The sequence below is a fragment of the Balaenoptera physalus genome (genome assembly GCF_965194825.1).
Source record: "Balaenoptera physalus genome assembly, chromosome: 14".
Classification (NCBI taxonomy): Eukaryota; Metazoa; Chordata; class Mammalia; order Artiodactyla; family Balaenopteridae; genus Balaenoptera; species Balaenoptera physalus.
The window spans coordinates 9,646,563-9,662,776 of NC_138893.1; the positions used below are offsets into that span (position 1 = coordinate 9,646,563).

A 16,214-nucleotide genomic window follows, 5' to 3' on the forward strand; every position below is an offset into this window, starting at 1 on the left:
CCTCACTTAGCCCTCCACCTTCGCCCCACTCCCCTCAGCCACAGACGCCTGGCTCTGAGCTGGGAGCTGCTGTTTCTGCCTTACTCTCCCCTGTGGAGGCAGCTTTGGTTACTTTTTTTTAACGTTTTTATTGGAGTATAATTGCTTTACAAGGGTGTGTTAGCTTCTGCTTTATAACGAAGTGAATCAGTTATACATATACATATATCCCCATATCTCTTCCCTCTTGCATCTCCCTCCCTTGCTTTGGTTTTTTTTTTTTAAAGATTGATTGATTGATTGATTGATTGCTATGTTGGGTCTTCATTTTTTTTTCTGTGCTAGGGCTTTCTCTAGTTGCGGCAAGCGGGGTCCACTCTTCATCGCGGTGCACGGGCCTCTCACTATCGTGGCCTCTCTTGCTGCGGAGCACAGGCTCCAGACGTGCAGGCTCAGTAGTTGTGGCTCACGGGCCTAATTGCTCCGTGGTACGCGGGATCTTCCCAGACCAGGGCGCGAACCTGTGTCCCCTGCATTAGCAGGCAGATTCTCAACCACTGTGCCACCAGGGAAGCCTACTTTGGTTATTTTTTATGTTTGTTTGTTTGTTTTTCCCCAACTGGGATACAATTCACATAACATAAAATTCACCCCGTTAAGCATTTTAAGGTGTACAATTCAGGTGCTTTTTAGTATATTCACAATGTTGTGCAAGATTCACTACCATCTAATTCTGGAACATTTTTGCTTTGATCTTTGAAGCCCAGAAAATGAACGAAAGGGGTTGAACCTCATTAAAATAAAAGCTCCCCATGTCCGAGAAGCATTCATGGTTTGGTATGTAAAACCCCTCATTTCGTATTTATATTTATAAACTTTTTCCTCCTCAAGGACCATGATATTGTAAAAAAAAAAAAAAAAAAAAAAAAAAGTTTTTGCTTTATTTAGAGTCTCTATTAATTCATTAGTTCCATTTCATTTTTTCAGCATATTTCCAATTGCTTCTGGATCAGAGAGTGCTGACGATACAGAGTGAACAGCGAACAAGGCCCCTGTCCTCTGGGGTTTGCAGTCGGGCAGGGGTGAGACCAGTAATCAAGTTATTACTATTGGGATGAGTGCTACGGGCTGAATAATAGGAAGGTAACCAAGTGAGGTGAGACCTGGGGGCTGAGGAGGCTGAGCTAGGGAAGGCTGGTGTGTCCAGGTCTGAGTGTAGCCAGGGTGTGGACGGGGCAGATGAGGCAGCTCGCGGTGAAGTCTTGGGTGGGAAGGGAACGACGGCCAAGGGGACCTCCCAGTTCAGTGTGGCTGAAGCATCAGGAGCTGCGGGCGAGTGGAGCACGATGACATGCCACACAGGCAAGTCACAGGGCCTTGGAGGCCCCGCTGCCAATATGGGACTTGATCTTCAATGGGAACCCCTCGAAGGCGTTCACGTGGGGATGGCAGGATCTGTCCACGGCAGGGAGGCCACTTGGGAGACCGTTATCGGGTGAGAAAGGGTGCCTGCTTGGGTGAGGACGGTCATGAGGATGGAGGGGAGGGAAGAGACTTAAGAGACATTTGGGAGGTGGAAGAGAGAGGGATGGAGAGGGGGATTTGATGATGACTTAGAAACAAGGTGGATGGTATGACAGGGAACTCTGGTGAGGAACAAGTTTGGACAGAAGAGTCATGGGTTCCCTTTAGGACGGGTTGGGTTTGAGGTGCCTGGGAAACATCCGCGTGCGCGGAGATGTCAAGCTGGTAGTTGTGGGTGTCTGGCAGCTCAGAGGACAAGCCTGGACCAGAGAGGTAAAGTTAGGAGAGGCAGAAAGTAACCAAGAAACCGCCCTTCACATATAGATATCACAGCGTCTGAAGCACTTCGTCAGACTGCTTATTTACTTGTCTTTCTTTCTACGTCAGTGATTCTCACTTTGTTCTGCCCGTTCCTGGACGGGTGTGGCATTTTCTCCAGGAACCGTCTCTCATCGTGTACAATGACTCTCCCTCGTCTAAGGTTCCTGGAGGGTAGGAAGGTGTTGTTTATCTTTGCATCCCCGGGATGCATTTTAGAAAGTCACTAGGTTTCTGACTGATGACTGACCAAGAGAACACATGAATCAATGATTGTGTTAGAATCTGCATAAAAGCACCAATTAGAGATATGGTTGACATCAATTTAATTTTGTAGCACCCATTATTACAGTTTAAAATAATTTCTATTTATAAAGAAAACATAAAATCATGCAGGACATCAAAATGAAGGCAGCTTAAAAAGTACAGCACGAAGATATAGAAAGGATCACAAAAATTCAGTCGTTTAAAAGCATAGCTGAAGAAGTGTCCCCCATGGAGCTTCCAAGGGTATGCCTCAAAGGAAAATGGTCACCGGCAGTCACATCAAACAGAAGAGCACGGCTCAGCTCAGGAAGCCACCAGAAGCTACCCTCTCTGTTTCCAAAAGGGTTGATAAACTCAATCATTTCGTTTCGAGTTGGACCGTTGACTGCTCTGATCTCTTCGATTCAGCTGTGGAGTGGTTTCCAGGAGGCATCCTCGGCTAAACATGGCCACGGGGAGAGAGAGAAGAGCCTCTCCTCCTCTGCTGTGGGTCTTCCTCTGGGTGAACTGGACCCCCAGGTGTGGCCCCCCACGCGCCCGGCACTTGGATCAGCGTCACAGCCATGACCCTCTAAACATGAGGGAAGCAAGACTTACCCTCTCATCCATCTATACCCAAGTGCACACGGTTCAGAAGGTGGAGTCGGAATTCCCAGGTAGGAAATCATAGAACAAAGAGGGAAACTGTTTCTCAGTCAATTCCTTGGGTGCACGCAGTTCCGTATGTTTCAGTTACAAGGGCAGAAAACAGTTTCAACGTTCTTAGGGCCAAAGTGTCATTAAATATGAAAGACAATCCAACAAATTGCTTCTGCGTGTCTAAGTGAAAAAAGGAAGCCGATGTTAGCCCGTAGCGGGGAGAGAGAAGGCCACAGGCATATAGAAGAAATCTGATTCAAGGAGTGAGGAAATGGCCCTAAAACAAGCAACACACAGAGCAGAAACATGGACCTGGAGGAGAGGAAAATTCTAAAACAGAGAAGGCAGATGTGGAAAAATGTTATAAGGAGGATAGTCGTGGCTCAAAACTAAATGAAACATATTCATTCATCTGAAAAAGGGAAAGAAAATTTGCTAGACCTTAGTTATTAGGACTGTATTTAAAATAATGTGTTTTTCTATCATATATCATAGAGGAAGAGGAAAGTCTAGTGCTCCTGGTTGAAGTCTGCTGTAACTGAGGGAGACTGATCCCTTTGCCTTTTTGCATAGAAGCCACTGTTCTCATGATGTTAAAGACGGAGCATCATTAAATTGAAAGCCAAAGAGACTAACTAACCACAGACAGCTAACCTTAAATCTCCACAGAAGAAAAGTCCTTCTGAGTGTTTAGGAAGAATCCCCAGAGTGAGGAACTGTTATTAGAGTTGCCTGTTACACATTTCATCTGAATGACGGGTGATGTCATGATGGGGACCTTCAGGGGAATGGAACCCTCATCTCAATCATGCCGGCCCCATTCCACTTCTAATATTTGTCAATTTGTAAAATAACTGCACTCTTCCTATCTTTTAGTGGGGCAACTTTTAAGGGTTCTAACATAAAACCAATAATCAGTAGAAGGTTGGTTCTAGGCTGGTCTTAAACAAGCCTGAAAGGATGGGAATAGATTTCATCCTCCAGCAGAGGGCAGTACCACATTAAAATTACTATTCAGAAAAAAATAGGTGCAGCATCTTTTGTCTATTACCATGCATTTCCTATATTATTATTTTTTTTCTTTTTTGCCTCGCCAGGTGGCTTGCAGGATCTTAGTTCCCCAACCAGGGATTGAACCCGGGGCCCCTGAAGTGGAAGCACGGAGTCCTGATAACTGGACCACCAGGGAATTCCCTCTATATTATTGATTACTTATTATTTAGTGTCACAAAAGTGGAATACTCGTTCATACAAGTTATCTGAAATATTGATGGGCAATCCTGGCATACAATTGAAGCCCTAACAATTTTAAATCTTATAATTTTAAATAACCCTGTGCTTTATTTGTGTCTATCTTCCACTTGAGTCTGCCTGTGTGTGTATATGTCCTGGGGGTGTGCGGTGTCTAAAACAGCTTTGCTTTCCATTCCCTTCCAAGTAGAAATTTTCTATTGCAACCAAATAAAATGCTTATTACACAGAGCCTCATCACATAACATCATAACATTGCAGATAGGAGTTTTGTTTAAAAGAGTGTATCTCGGAACTTAGCTAAAGAGATTTCATCCTTCTAATAGCAAAAGGACCTCATCAGAAGCAGTTTAGTTCATAAGGTGGTCAATTTAACATGGATCCCTACAGACAGTATAATAGCAAAGCTCTTAAGTATTTTCTTTAATATAAATTTATTTATTTTATTTATTTTTGGCTGCACTGGGTCTTCGTTGCTGTGCGCTGGCTTTCTCTAGTTGCTGCGAGCGGGGGTTACTCTTCGTTGCGCTGCGCGAGCTTCTTATTGCAGTGGCTTCTCTTGTGGAGCATGGGCTCTAGGCATGCGGGCTTCAGTAGTTGTGGCATGTGGGCTCAGTAGTTGTGGCGCACAGGCTCAGTAGTTATGGCGCACAGGCTTAGTTGCTCTGCAGCATGTGCGATCTTCCCGGACCAGGGCTCAAACCCGTGTCCCTTGCATTGGCAGGCGGATTCTTAACCACTGCGCCACCAGGGAAGCCCAAAGCTCTTAAGTATTAATGAACTTAAATAATTTCCTTTCTTTCCACTTTTGCCTTTGTAAAGTATTGGGTTGGCCAAAAGGTTCATTCGGTTTTTTCCGTAAGATGGCTCTAGTAGCACTTAGTTGTCTTCAACTTCATTCAAAACAATTTTGTTAGATTGTATGTGACAGGTGTCATATCAGCGTGCATTTAAAAAAGACTTATCAAAATTGGTGAATTTTTGTGTAGCCATTTTAATATTGAAGATGGAAGAAAAAAAGCAACATTTTCAGCGTACTATGCTTTTATTATTTCAAGAAAAGTAAAAATGCATGGAAATGCACAAAAAGATTTGTGCAGTGTATGGAGAAGGTGCTGTGACTGATTGAACATGTCAAAAGTGGTTTGAGAAGTTTCATGCTGGAGATTTCTCGTTGAGCGATGCTCCATGGTCAGGTAGACCAGTTGAAGTCGACAGCGATCAAATCGAGACATTAATTGAGAACAATCAACATTATACCACACGGGAGCTAGCCGACATACTCAAAATATCCAAATCAAGCGCTGAAAATCATTTGCACCAGCTCGGTTATGTTAATTGCTTTGATGTTTGGGTTCCACGTAAGTGAAAAAAACCTTCTTGACCGTATTTCCGCATGCGATTCTCTACTTAAGGTAATGAGGACGTTCCGTTTTTAAAACAAATTGTGACGGGCGATCAAAAGTGGATACTGTACAATAATGTGGAACGGAAGAGATCATGGGGCAAGCGAAATGAACCACCACTGACCACACCAAAGGCCGGTCTTCATCCACAGAAGGTGATGTTGTGTATATGGTGGGATTGGAAGGGAGTCCTCTATTGTGAGCTCCTTCCAGAAAGCCAAACGATTAATTCCAACAAGCACTGTTCCCAATTAGACCAACTGAAAGCAGCACTCGATGAAAAGTGTCCAGAATTAATCAACAGAAAATGCATAATCTTCCATCAGGATAACGCAAGACCGCATGTTTCTTTGATGACCAGGCAAAAACTGTTACAGCTTGGCTGGGAAGTTCTGATTCATCCGCCGTATTCACCAGACATTGCACCTTCAGATTTCCATTTATTTAGGTCTTTTTTTTTTTTAATTCATATATTTATTTATTTTTGGCTGCATTGGGTCTTCATTGCTGTGTGTGGGCTTTCTTTAGTTGCGGCGAGCAGGGGCTACTCTTTGTTGTGGTGCGTGGGCTTCTCATTGCGGTGGCTTCTCTTGTTGCAGAGCACGGGCTCCAGGCGCACGGGCTTCAGTAGTTGTGGCTCGTGGGCTCTAGAGTGCAGGCTCAGTTGCTCCGCGGCATGTGGGATCTTCCCGGACCAGGGCTCGAACCTGTGTCCCCTGCATTGGCAGGCGGATTCTTAAACACTGCATCACCAGCGAAGCCCCATTTATTTAGGTCTTTACAAAATTCTCTTAATGGAAAAAACTTCAATCCCCTGGAAGACTGCAAAAGGCACCTGGAACAGTTCTTCGCTCAAAAAGATAAAAAGTTTTGGGAAGATGGAATTATGAAGTTGCCTGAAAAATGGCAGAAGGTAGTGAAACAAAAGGGTGAATATGTCGTTCAATAAAGTTTTTGGTGAAAATGAAAAATGTGTCCTTTATTTTTACTTAAAAACCAAAGGTACTATTTGGCCAACCCAATATCAGCATATTTATGCTTTTACAGTATTTATTTGCTAAAAATTAATGTTAAAGAAAGTTATTTGGGGTTATTTCACAATTGAATTATAGTTCTACTTTAGTTGAGATTCACTTTTGATATTTCTGTATGTAACACAAATAAAAGTCATCCTCCATTTGGTCAAGGTCTAGAATCCGAAAGAACTTTAATTAAAAACAATGTTTGGTTAAATCTCTCTCTGCTAATATCATACTCTTAATAATTAAAACTTTTCATAAGGTAAATGCCAACAGATACAGATGTCAATATGAGCAAATATTGGTAGAGTGAAATTAAAACAACACATTTTTATCAAATCCCATATTTAAAAAAAATCCCTTCTACCCTGGCATGTCCCCTATGCAATTATAATAGAAATTTAAGCTTTCATAGCCAGTGATGGAAATTATTAGCCATCAGGGCTTTCAAACTAATGCTGCCAAATGGAGAGATGAGTGGGTGGTGCTCTGTGGTCTCACAGTTTTCCTGTAATTCCTGAATATAAAGGACAGGACTTCCCTGGTGGCGCAGTGGTTAAGAATCCACCTGCCAAGGCAGGGGCCATGGGTTCGATCCTTGGTCCGGGAAGATCCCACATACCGCGGAGCAACTAAGCCCGTGCACCACAACTACTGAGTCTGCACTGTAGAACCCGCAAGCCACAACTACTGAGCCCACATGCTGCAACTACTGAAGCCCACATGCCCTAGGGCCCGTGCTCCGCAGCAAGAGAAGCCACCGCAATGAGAAGCCCGCGCACCGCAACGAAGACCTAATGCAGCCAAAAAAAAAAAAAAATATATATATATATATATATATATATATATAAGGAGCGTGCTTAGCTCTGCCCATAGCTAATCCACCTGAATTCTATGTCTTAACATTTTTGATCCAACTCAAAGATAAGTTCAGCTGACACTTATGAACAAGAGCCATGTTCAAGAAATCTATGAGGATAAATTCTGCCTAAAGTCAGTTTTGAGACTGAAATCCGAAGTTTGGAATTTTGGAAACATGTCCCATAGAAGCAGTGCCAGTAGGGACCAGTGTTCCCAAGTCGGCCCACAAAAAGCTGTTAATTCAGGAACTTGTGAAGCACAGAACTGTCCGTTCTACAGAGCCTGACCACCAACAGTGTTTCCATGAGAAAATTTTCATCATTTTCCGGATTTCAACTCGGGGATGTTAGGAACTGGTTCTTCATTTTATTTGCAGCTGTGGCCCTACTGGAGGGAGTTAGAAGCCCATCTCCTTCAGCTGCCGTTCTGACCACCAAGAGTGGCCCTTCCATCGTCTCCTCCCAGGCTGCCCTTCATTACTGCAGGTGGAGGGAGACTGTGGAAATAAGGGAAGCCCTCCCACCCGCCCTCCACCGGATGATGCTCAAGCTGGGGGTGGACATGCCATCTGGAGGTCAAGGCCTGGAGGGCGAGGAGGAAGGCACAGGCTGGGGAGAGGAGCAGAAAGGGGTTTTCGCTCCCATTCTCTGCCCTCTCCCCTCCCCCACTGCCTTGAGGGTGGTCACAGACCCCGCAGGCTGGGGTTGAGCTGAGGTGACAAGTCTGTCGGGGGCGGAGAGGACTGTGAAGGGAGGAGTGCAGGGAGTCCCCAGCTGCAAGGGGAGGGAAGGGACCTTCTGGGGGCTCCTGGCCAGGCAGCAGTGAGCAGGACGTCTGGCAGGCTAGGACCCGCTCCTTCTATCCCAAGGTGGTGTCAGGATGCAAGGAGGGTCTGGTACCACAAAACACTAAATAATCACAACCTTTCAGTCCCATTTCCCTAAAATGTCCATAATAAATGCCAAAGGCTCATTTATACTTTCCCACAGTACATTCTGGGCTAACACATGAGAACATGTCACACGCAGCCTAATGAGAACACGGTACATAAAATCAAACTCCTAGAAGATAAGAGCGCCCTTACAAGCTCTGTACGGTGCCTGGAACACGGCTGACAATCAATACATAGCAACCACTCCCTAGACGTCAAGTTGCAAAAGACCCCGTTTTTTTAAAATCTCTACATTTTATTCCTGGCTGTTACTTTGAGTACATCTTTTGATAAACCTGACATTTATCTGCTAAATCTAACAAGACGAGCTAGGTGTGACTAGCACTGACTGAATCAGAAGTGATAAGTGAGTCTCTATAGTAATTTTGCAAGTTTAGAGTTTACATTTGACGGTGAGGCTGACTATATACCAGCAACCTCAAAGAACTGCTCTAACTGCTAGCGGGAAAAAATGTCAGTGGTTTAGGAAACAACTTTCTTTTGAGTTAATCCTAATCTCCCTTGTACTCCAATCAATGTCATTCATCATTTTTGCTTATTTTAGTCAGGGATTTAAACAGAATCCTCCCAAATTGGACAAAGTGCCTTAATTTTCCAAACTTATAGCCAAAACCAAAGAGCACTTCTATGAAATCGTCAAGTAAACCAAGGCTTCTCTCTCCCTCCCCCCGCCCACCCCCCAAACCTAGAAAATTCTAATAACAAACCCTCCCATCCACCCCACCTTCCACAGTAAACCATCAAACAAGAACATGGGATATTCTTTGGACCCAATTTTTCATTTGGTTTAAAATCCTTTGAAATTTAGGTTTTAATGCATAGCTTCCTTCCCAGTATCACCAGTAAGATTTCTCTTTCTTCGCTAAAGTGCTGTGTAGTATTATTGGGCCCTATTTTAAGGTGGGGTAGTAGGTGCTAGACGGGGTTGCATTTCACCCACAGGCCAGGTAATTTTTACTTCTTAACTGAGCTTTCTCTCGGGGGTGAAACACTCAGCCTGATATACAAGACATATAAGTAAATATTAAATTAATTTTTAAAAAGCCAAGGGTACCAAAAGGGCCTACTCTTTGTCAACACCTTTCCCATGGTCCTTATTACCCTGCTAATTCCTGACTCTGTCCTCCCAATAACCATCGGTTTTTGCATTTCTTTCAAAAATACTCAAGCAAAGTCCTCTTTGATAGTGCACAGATTATACAAGTATTTGAATAAGAAAGATGGCATGTGTCCTGAAGAGTATCACCACGCAATGCCAGCAGCCTGTGAATTCACCTGAGTACTTTACAACAAAAAGAGTAACAGACTAAAGGGAAACTTCTCTCTGTGGTTTTCTTCTAAGCTGTGGGAGTGTCATTAATCATAAAGGATCTTGTGGATGAGGACTTTTAGTTCTGACTTCAATCTTCAGTTTTTAAGGGAGAGGATACTTTTATTTTCATCATGGCGTGAATCCACTCTGATTGTAGCTTTGGCCCTGGTCCCTATACGAGCCTACAACATATTTTTCCCAATTCCAGATTCAAATATTAAGTAAAAACAGATGTGCAAAACTAAAGGAAAATCCGCCACCAAAAACGTACCCTACCCTCCACAAAACCACCAGCTTTGGGGAAAACCAAGGTCCGCTGTCCCACGTCCTTCGCCTAAACTTAAAAAAGAACAGATTCACATTGCTCCTTCACCTGGGCTCGTCTCAATGTCCGAAGAGGCCGATGAGAAGAAGCCGAGGTCTAGAAGTTCCTGAGGTGCTCTCCACGCCCCCTCCTGGGCCATTCTTCGTCCACCCACCTGCGCAGGACCTTCTCCACGTCGGCCCTGTGGTAGAGCCGGCAGAGCTCCATCAGCTGGCCCACCGTCCTCTGACTGTTCCGGAGTAAGAACTCCAGGGTGGGGCTCTGGGGCCGCTGCTCCAGGAAACACAGTTCATCGTAGGGCATGCCCCACTTGCTTGCGAAATTCCTCCAGTTTTTGACTGTTGGGTGACAGGGATCCAGCTTTATCCTGATCACGTCTAGTAAGTCCTGGTCATTGAGCAAGTCGCTGATGGTGGGGGCCAGGAGCGAGCAGGAGGAACAGGTACAGTTTTCTGCGCAGGACGCGTCCTTGCTTGTATCTGCGGGGACAAACGATACGGTCCACGTGTCAGCAAGAGGCCCAAGAGGCGCGCTCATCTCTTCCGTCCTTTACTTTCCCGCTGAATGGTTCATAGCGTCAGTGTAAGTACCACAGCGCATCTTACAGAGATATTTCAGGATACTCATTTCTACATACTCACCAATAATGTGTTCTTCTTTATGGCCACGGATGGCTGCTTTGCCGGAAGCGGTGGCAAGATTTTATAAAGCCAGTTTTCCTTTCTTTCTGAGACTCTCTGTCGCCCAGGCTGTGCATTCGTGAGACTGCTGGCCAGAACGAGGGCTCCAAGGAGCAGAGCTTTCTCCGTGGGCAAACCGGCAGTCCAGGGCTGTCGGACTCTGCCATCTCACGAGAAACCAGCCCATCCTCAACCCTCACCCCTTTCAACTTACAAGTCAGCCCTGACAGCTTCTTAATGCCAAGCACAGCATGTTAGGGTGTAAAGGACTGCACAATTCTTTAAAAGGTCTTTTAAAAAAAAAAAAATACACACACACCCAAAACTGGAATATCCACTCCATATGCGTTATTTGAAAATGAGTGATAATTGATAATGCCAGAAAACTTACTTTTTAGATTTATGGCCACCTTATCATGCCTTTGCCTTTATCTCTGTTTTCTTCACCCATGGGGTTGCCTTTGAAGTGAAGCCAACACCCTGAGGTGTGCAGCAGGTGGGACGAGTGGGTGGCTTTGAGCTCAGCCTCAGCAAGAGCAGCCCCAGCACGGAGGAAGGACAACCTTCCCCATCAGTCATCTTTGGTCTCACGCAGTACCCGGCAGCATGTTAGCAGGAGGGTGAAGTTAGTAGGTAAGCGGTGAGTAGGTCAGAGGTAAGAGGTTAGCAGGTAAGAGGCAAACCAGTTATAGTAAAATTGTAAGCAGGGTCTGTACAGCATGGCAACCCAAGCGACTTAAAACATGCAACAGCACTGGGTCTCCTGAGCCCTCTGACCAGGGACATTAACAGCCAAAGGTGACACTAGAGATCACTGGCTTGGAGAATTCTGGGAGGTTATGATGACCTTTTCTACACTGAGCCGTGTGGACTTCCCAATTTAGGAAAGTAAAGAATTCAGAAAAAGGGACTCACTTTGGTGACTGTAAAATTGAAAACCAGCAATTTTGAGGCAAGCACAAAATAAAAGATAACAAGAGCCGTGAAAATTATGTTCATTCTCTTTGACCTACTAATGTAACTTCTGAGAATCCAGCCTAAGGAGATCATCTAGAATATGTATATACATGAACATTTTAATTACAGTTTATTCATATTACCCATTTTTTAAAGAACAGTTTAAAAACTTAAGGGACTAGTGGAATAAATTATTGTACTACTTGATGGGATATTATTTAAGTAATTACGAAGACTACGTAGCAACCTAGAAAATGTTTGTTCTCTCACATTAAGTGGAAAACGCAAGATGTGAGGAATTTATGTACTCATTAAAACTATGGAAAAAGTCTCTGTTAATATTACTATGGAAGGAAATGTACAAAAATAATAATAGCTGTTGTGGTTAATGTGGTAGGATTATGTTTCTATTTTCCAAACTTTCTCTAGTGGTGGTGTATTTCTATGATAACTAAAACAATGTATTACATTAATAAATATATTGTTTAGCACAGAGAAGCCTTAGCAGTGGAGTGACCCTCCTCTTTGCCAAGCTTCACTTAGGCCTTTGAGCCCACCCCTTACTTCTTTCCCCATGACTTGTTTCATCAAATATCTCCTTTCCTTCCCCTCATCTCCAGCCACCCAACTCTACTGATTCTCTTTCCTTCATCTACAAATATGTACAGGGCTCCTCTATCATAAAAAATAAGAACCTCAAATTGCCCTCCTCTGGCTTCATAACTCACTGAAGTGACTTTCTCTTAACTCTTATTTACTGTTTTTATAAAATGTATTTATTATTATTTTTTTGGCAGCACCACACGGCACGTGGGATCTTAGTTCCCTGAGCAGGGATCGAACCCGTGGCCCCTGCAGTGGAAGCGTGGAGTCTTAACCACCCGCCAGGGAGGCCCCAATTTACTATTAAACTTCTAGAAGGAGAATTCAAAACCTGTTGCTTCCAATGCCTCATCAGGTTTTTAATCTTCGCCTTCTTTGGCTTTGAGCAGCATCTGACCCAGCCTAGTTCTTGCCAAACCCTGTAGAGACTGGACCCAGTTCCCTACACCGCAACTGTGGGCCAGAGTCCAGTTCTGATGGGGTAGAAAAGTCTAGAGAAGCAGATCCCCACCTGACTTTGAGGATCACCCAGACCTCCTGCTGCTGCTAACGCCCCCATCACACCAACTCCCCTTGGATCTGGCTGCCTCTGGAACTGGGCCCAAGACTCTTTTGCCCCTTTGGACACTGTCTATTGCACTGCAGGCTGTGTTTTCCCTGAAGGTTCCTTCTGAACGCCAAGCCCCATATCCCCAGGCATACCCTACCATGTCCTGGACACACCCCTTCTCTTGTCAGCCTGATATGCTAAGATCCCAGCCTGTCTCATTGCTGAGTCCTTGGGAGTTCCAAGGAAGCGCTCTAGCCCTGTTCTCAGCCCGAAGTTTTCCCCTTCCACATTCTCTCCCTTTGGTCACCTTCTCCACTCCCAACAACCTCTACAAAACTCTCCCACTAGAACAGAAGACCCTTTCTTTTTGCATCTGCAGGACCCAGTACAGCCCTTGGCATACAGTAAATGCTTAACCAACGTGGACTGAATGAGTGAGTGAATATATGAATGGTCAGCCCTGCCCACTCACTTGGGCTCCAGAACTGACTACTGGAAAGCTCCTCTTGATGTTCAGAAGACATCTCCAACTCAAAGGACCCAAAACAGCACTTAAATTTCTCCCGCTATGCACCCAAAGCACCTCAAGTCCCCTATTTACACTTGCAGTTCTCCAGCATCCTTACAGACTTCTTCTCTCTAGCCAACCAGTTACCAGGGTCCCAGCCTCCCCTGGAAGCTCTCCACACCTCTCTTACTATTCCCCGTGAATTCCTTGAATATAATCTGGGCTCCAGAGAAGGGGGACTACTCAGTTCCCTGAACAGACCACCTGTATTTTCTTTTTTTTTCAAAGTTTAATTAAACGAAAAGAAAAAAACTAATATAAGCTCAGTGTAGAACATTTAAAAATTATATACAATTGTGAATTTTGTATAAACTTGAACATTTAGGGTTTTCCCACATTTTCATGACTATGAGTAACAATTCGATGCAGATCCTTACATATAAAAATTTGGGGCACATCTTTAACCATCTCACCAGTAATGGGATCATTAGGCCGAACGTTATGAGCATTTTTAGGCTATCAATGCATATACGCTAAATTGTTTTCCAGAAATAAATGCTGTACCAATTTATACTCCAAACAGAGTATAGTGATGGTGCTTATCTCACTTCACTTTTGTCAGCACCAAATATTACTTTAAAATATCTTTGTCAGTTGCATAGGTGGAAATTAACAAAGATTTCCTCCATTCCTTTTCTGGTATTTTCTCTCTGATCAGTTATCTATCTCTCTTCTTTCTCTCTCCCTTTCACTGAACTTCCTCTAACTGGACTTCCCTTCAGCTACTGAACTTCATCCATTCTATAAAACCCACCTCAGATACACTCCTTCATGAAATCCCCCAGCTCCTGCCTAGAATGCTGTCTCACCCAGAATCCCATCATTTTGTTTGCATCTCCTGACTCTGCCTTGCAGTGAGATACTCTGTATGGTTTTTGTTGTTGTTTTTGTTCCTCATTTACCTTAAATGCCCTGAGAACAGATCCATATCCTTCTGTAGTATGTCCCACATCTTACAGCTCTAAAATGTTCAGGGGGCTTCCCTGGTGGCGCAGTGGTTGGGAGTCTGCCTGCTAATGCGGGGGACACGGGTTCGAGCCCTGGTCTGGGAGGATTCCACATGCCGCGGAGCGGCTGGGTCCATGGGCCACAACTGCTGAGTCTGCGTGTCTGGAGCCTGTGCTCCGCGGCGGGAGAGGCCGCGATAGTGAGAGGCCCGCGCACTGCGATGAAGAGTGGCCCCCGCTTGCCACAACTAGAGAAAGCCCTCGCACAGAAACGAAGACCCAACACAGCCATAAATAAATAAATTAATAAATTAAAAAATAAAATAAAATAAAATGTTCAATTACATTTACATGTAATATAGTGAGAGTTATTCTTCAGCTTCATTAATAACGGTGTACAAAGAAATAAGACTTTAGCTACATGGTGGGACAGAAGTTTATTTATTTAAAAAAAAAAAAGAACTGTCTAATGGTGAAGGTGGTTTTGCAGTAAAAGGGGGAAACTGTGCAATTTTCTTTGCGCCTATTTAAAGGTAGGGTCAAAATAATATTCTGTCAAGTGGAAAAGAAAGCAGCTTACCAAAGGGTAGGTATAATTCAGTTTTTGTAAAAACAAAATAATACGGTCATTTATATCCACATAAAGTATATGTTATGCACACATTCATGGGCATAGAAAAAATCTGGAAGTACATATAACAACAATGTTAACAATGGATATTTCCTAATTTTCTATAGTTACTGCGTTTAGTTGGGTACTTAAAAATATTTTTTAAATGTCACAGAAAAATAAAGTAGGATTTACACCTCTAAGTCCAGAATTAAATGTATTAGTGTCTGAAAGTCTGCTCTGTATTACCTCCATAAGACTCAGGGTTGGCAATGTTTTCTCCTTTAGTGTCAAGAAGAAGAATGAAAACATCATTAAGGATTCTGTGAAGCTCCTCTAAGCCTTCTAGTGTATAAGAAGCTTCTATTTCTTTGAAAAACTACATAGACCACAAAATTATCAGTTTGTTTTAAAATATATGATGTGTCAAAAAGCCTATTGACGTTTTCCTTTTGTATTTTCAATGACACAAATGCTAAGCCATTTAGTGAACTGGAATCTACCGAAACCGCCAACAGTTGTGAATTTAAAGTTGCCTTTTAGAATCATAAACTATAATTAGCTCTCTGAGGACTTAAACAGAGAAACGTGTTTCTTTTCCTATGAAATACATCTTGTCCTGCCCTGCTATAAACACCTATCATGTAACAGTGCACATGAAAGGAAAGATTGGGTGATGCCTTGGGGAAGAAACAATCGTGGAGAGAGACAGACTTAGGACCAAAGAAGTTTTCATCAGAAATGGGGAAAAATGGGATTATTATTTGATGCTTCTCAATAGCAAGCACAGGATGGCTGTAGAGTAGAAACTCAAAAACTGTTTACTAAATGAATGAATGAGAGCTGTGCTTTCTCCTCAGGGGACAAGGTAGGTTTCTTACTACTGTTTGATGAATTTTAGGACCTGAAAAGAGAATTACTAGTAAAGGGAAGAGAATGTTGCTGATGTCTGCTGGCAGTTAACAGATATGGTGGAAAATAGAACAGAACTGGCCTTCAAATACAAAAAGACGGACTGACTCTAGATTTGGGGGAAGGAAAGGAGAGTGTTATTGAGAAATGAGAAGTTAATTATGTATAAAAATTCACTTAGATTCTCTAACAAGTAGGGTCCTCACTTGTCATATTTTGACACTTGACTTGGGTATTTTCCACCGATGCAAAACAAGAATGTATTACACCATTAATTTATGATGACTTCTTACTGTAGCGGCCAAAACCCTGGAAGGACTTGCCCTCTGTAAGTTCAGTTTGAGTACTGGCTTAAACTAAGGAAGAATTTGTCAGCGGAGAAAGGGCCAAATTTCTCAGCGATTTTCATCACCACAGTAACTGTCATTTATCAAACGCCTAACATATAACCGGCCCTGCACTGAGTCCTTTACACACATAATCCTGAAGCATCCGATTCTGCATGTGTATCAGATGGGGCCCGTCAAACCCTGG

At 43.5% G+C, this 16,214-nt stretch overlaps 1 protein-coding gene across 9 annotated transcripts in view; it reads right to left on the minus strand.

Moving 5' to 3' along the window:
- Nucleotides 1-1,140: 1,140 nt before the first annotated feature.
- EDARADD (EDAR associated via death domain) overlaps nt 1,141-16,214 on the minus strand; it is a 60,948-nt gene continuing 45,874 nt past the window's right edge. For 6 of the 9 annotated variants that reach the window (XM_082423153.1, XM_082423150.1, XM_082423157.1 and 3 more), the window contains one exon: nt 9,623-10,332. In XM_082423153.1, the coding sequence (XP_082279279.1) occupies nt 9,950-10,332 (383 nt within the window). In that variant the 3' untranslated portion in view covers nt 9,623-9,949. Of the gene's footprint in view, nt 1,764-2,773; nt 6,281-9,622; nt 10,333-16,214 lie in introns of those variants that run through there. The other 3 variants (XM_082423151.1, XM_082423152.1, XM_082423158.1) reach the window with 3 other exon arrangements.